The 1,382-nt window shown below is 37.2% G+C and overlaps 1 protein-coding gene across 2 annotated transcripts in view; it reads right to left on the reverse strand.

Moving 5' to 3' along the window:
* LOC106882672 (ER membrane protein complex subunit 2) overlaps positions 1-1,382 on the reverse strand; it is a 42,292-nt gene that overhangs the window by 9,429 nt on the left and 31,481 nt on the right. For both annotated transcript variants that reach the window (XM_052966037.1, XM_014933433.2), the window contains exon 7: positions 1,145-1,286. In XM_052966037.1, coding sequence (XP_052821997.1) covers positions 1,145-1,286 — 142 coding nt within the window. The remainder of the gene's footprint in view (positions 1-1,144; positions 1,287-1,382) is intronic.

The following is a 1,382-nucleotide window of genomic DNA, read 5'->3' on the forward strand; positions in this document are numbered from 1 at the left end:
ATATAAAACGGACTTCTGCACAGCTTCCATCTAACAAATTCCATTCACAAGGCATTGGTCAATCTGAGGTTATGGTAAAAAACCCTTGCCTAAAGTGCTGCGCAGCTGGATCACTAGCCATGTCTGCACTAACTTTACATTTTGTCTGACTGAGATCAATATGGGTATACAAAATGGCACACAAAACCAATCCCTGTGAGTTTTTCTAGTTGTTAGTCTGGTCAGTCTTAAGTCAAGTTTTTATTGAACAGATCCTTGATCAAAAGCAGTCCAGCCATGACATCCCATCTTAGCTGTCTCTCTAGGATCACTACATTGTCCACTGCTTTGCTTATTCTACAGAAGTAGGATAGAATTCAAAAGATTTAGCTGTCATTTCTAGTAGGTCATGCGACTATGCCGAGGCTCCCTTATAGATTTTTCTGGTAATAAAGATGGATGCTAACAGTTCATTGGCTTAGCCTTCTCTTTCTCTCTCTTAAATATCTACCAAGCCTACACTCACACTCAGTAATCCCAAGTGCTTCAATTCAAGCATCTGCCAAATCAGATTGGAGCCTGGTGCAGCCATCTGGTTCACCAGTCCTCAGTCAAATCGTCCAACCTATGCTAGCATGGAAAGTGGACGTTAAACAATGATGATGATGATGATAATTCTAAACATTTTCAAAGATCTTCTTTAAAGTCTTTGAGCAATTCATGTGGCCATAACAGGATTTTAAATCAGAAGTGAGACACTGAACAAGTTTCAATCCAATAAATCACCCAGTCCAGTTTTCTTACATCTCCACTGCCCTTCAAATAAAGTACAATCTTTCAGGCATCTCTTGGTCAGGATAAACTACATATCTGCACCCAGAAAGACCATTTGCAATTTTTGTTTTTCTACGGTTGACCAGCAGCTACAAGTTTCTTCTTTCCATTCCAGTAATGTTATCCAGGCTAGGTTTGATGTACCTTGACTAGGTCTGATGTACCTTGGCACCAGAGTCACTGCAGGCGTTACTGTCAGAATGCAAAGAGCCAAAACATACAAGGCATTTCATTCAATACTATTACAGATGATACAAAATTTAATATGAGAAAATGACTGCTAATAAACGGAAAAAACAATAAGCATGCATAGAGATTAATTTGAGCTTACCTCAGCATATTTCAGATGGTAGAGATGATTGTGAGGATTAGATAATATCAACTCCTCCATACAGAAAGAAGCTTTAGCATAATCATTCTCAGCTATATACAAGTCACACTGTTCCATCCAAGCTTCAAAATCAGTCATAAACCTATTAAGAAAAAAAAAAATTTTTTTATACAACATTTTTATCTAGTCTCTGCTGTTATACTTTTTCTAAATAGCTTCTTTTTTTTTTTTTTTTTTT

This window comes from Octopus bimaculoides, chromosome 3 (assembly GCF_001194135.2).
Source record: "Octopus bimaculoides isolate UCB-OBI-ISO-001 chromosome 3, ASM119413v2, whole genome shotgun sequence".
Lineage (NCBI taxonomy): Eukaryota > Metazoa > Mollusca > Cephalopoda > Octopoda > Octopodidae > Octopus > Octopus bimaculoides.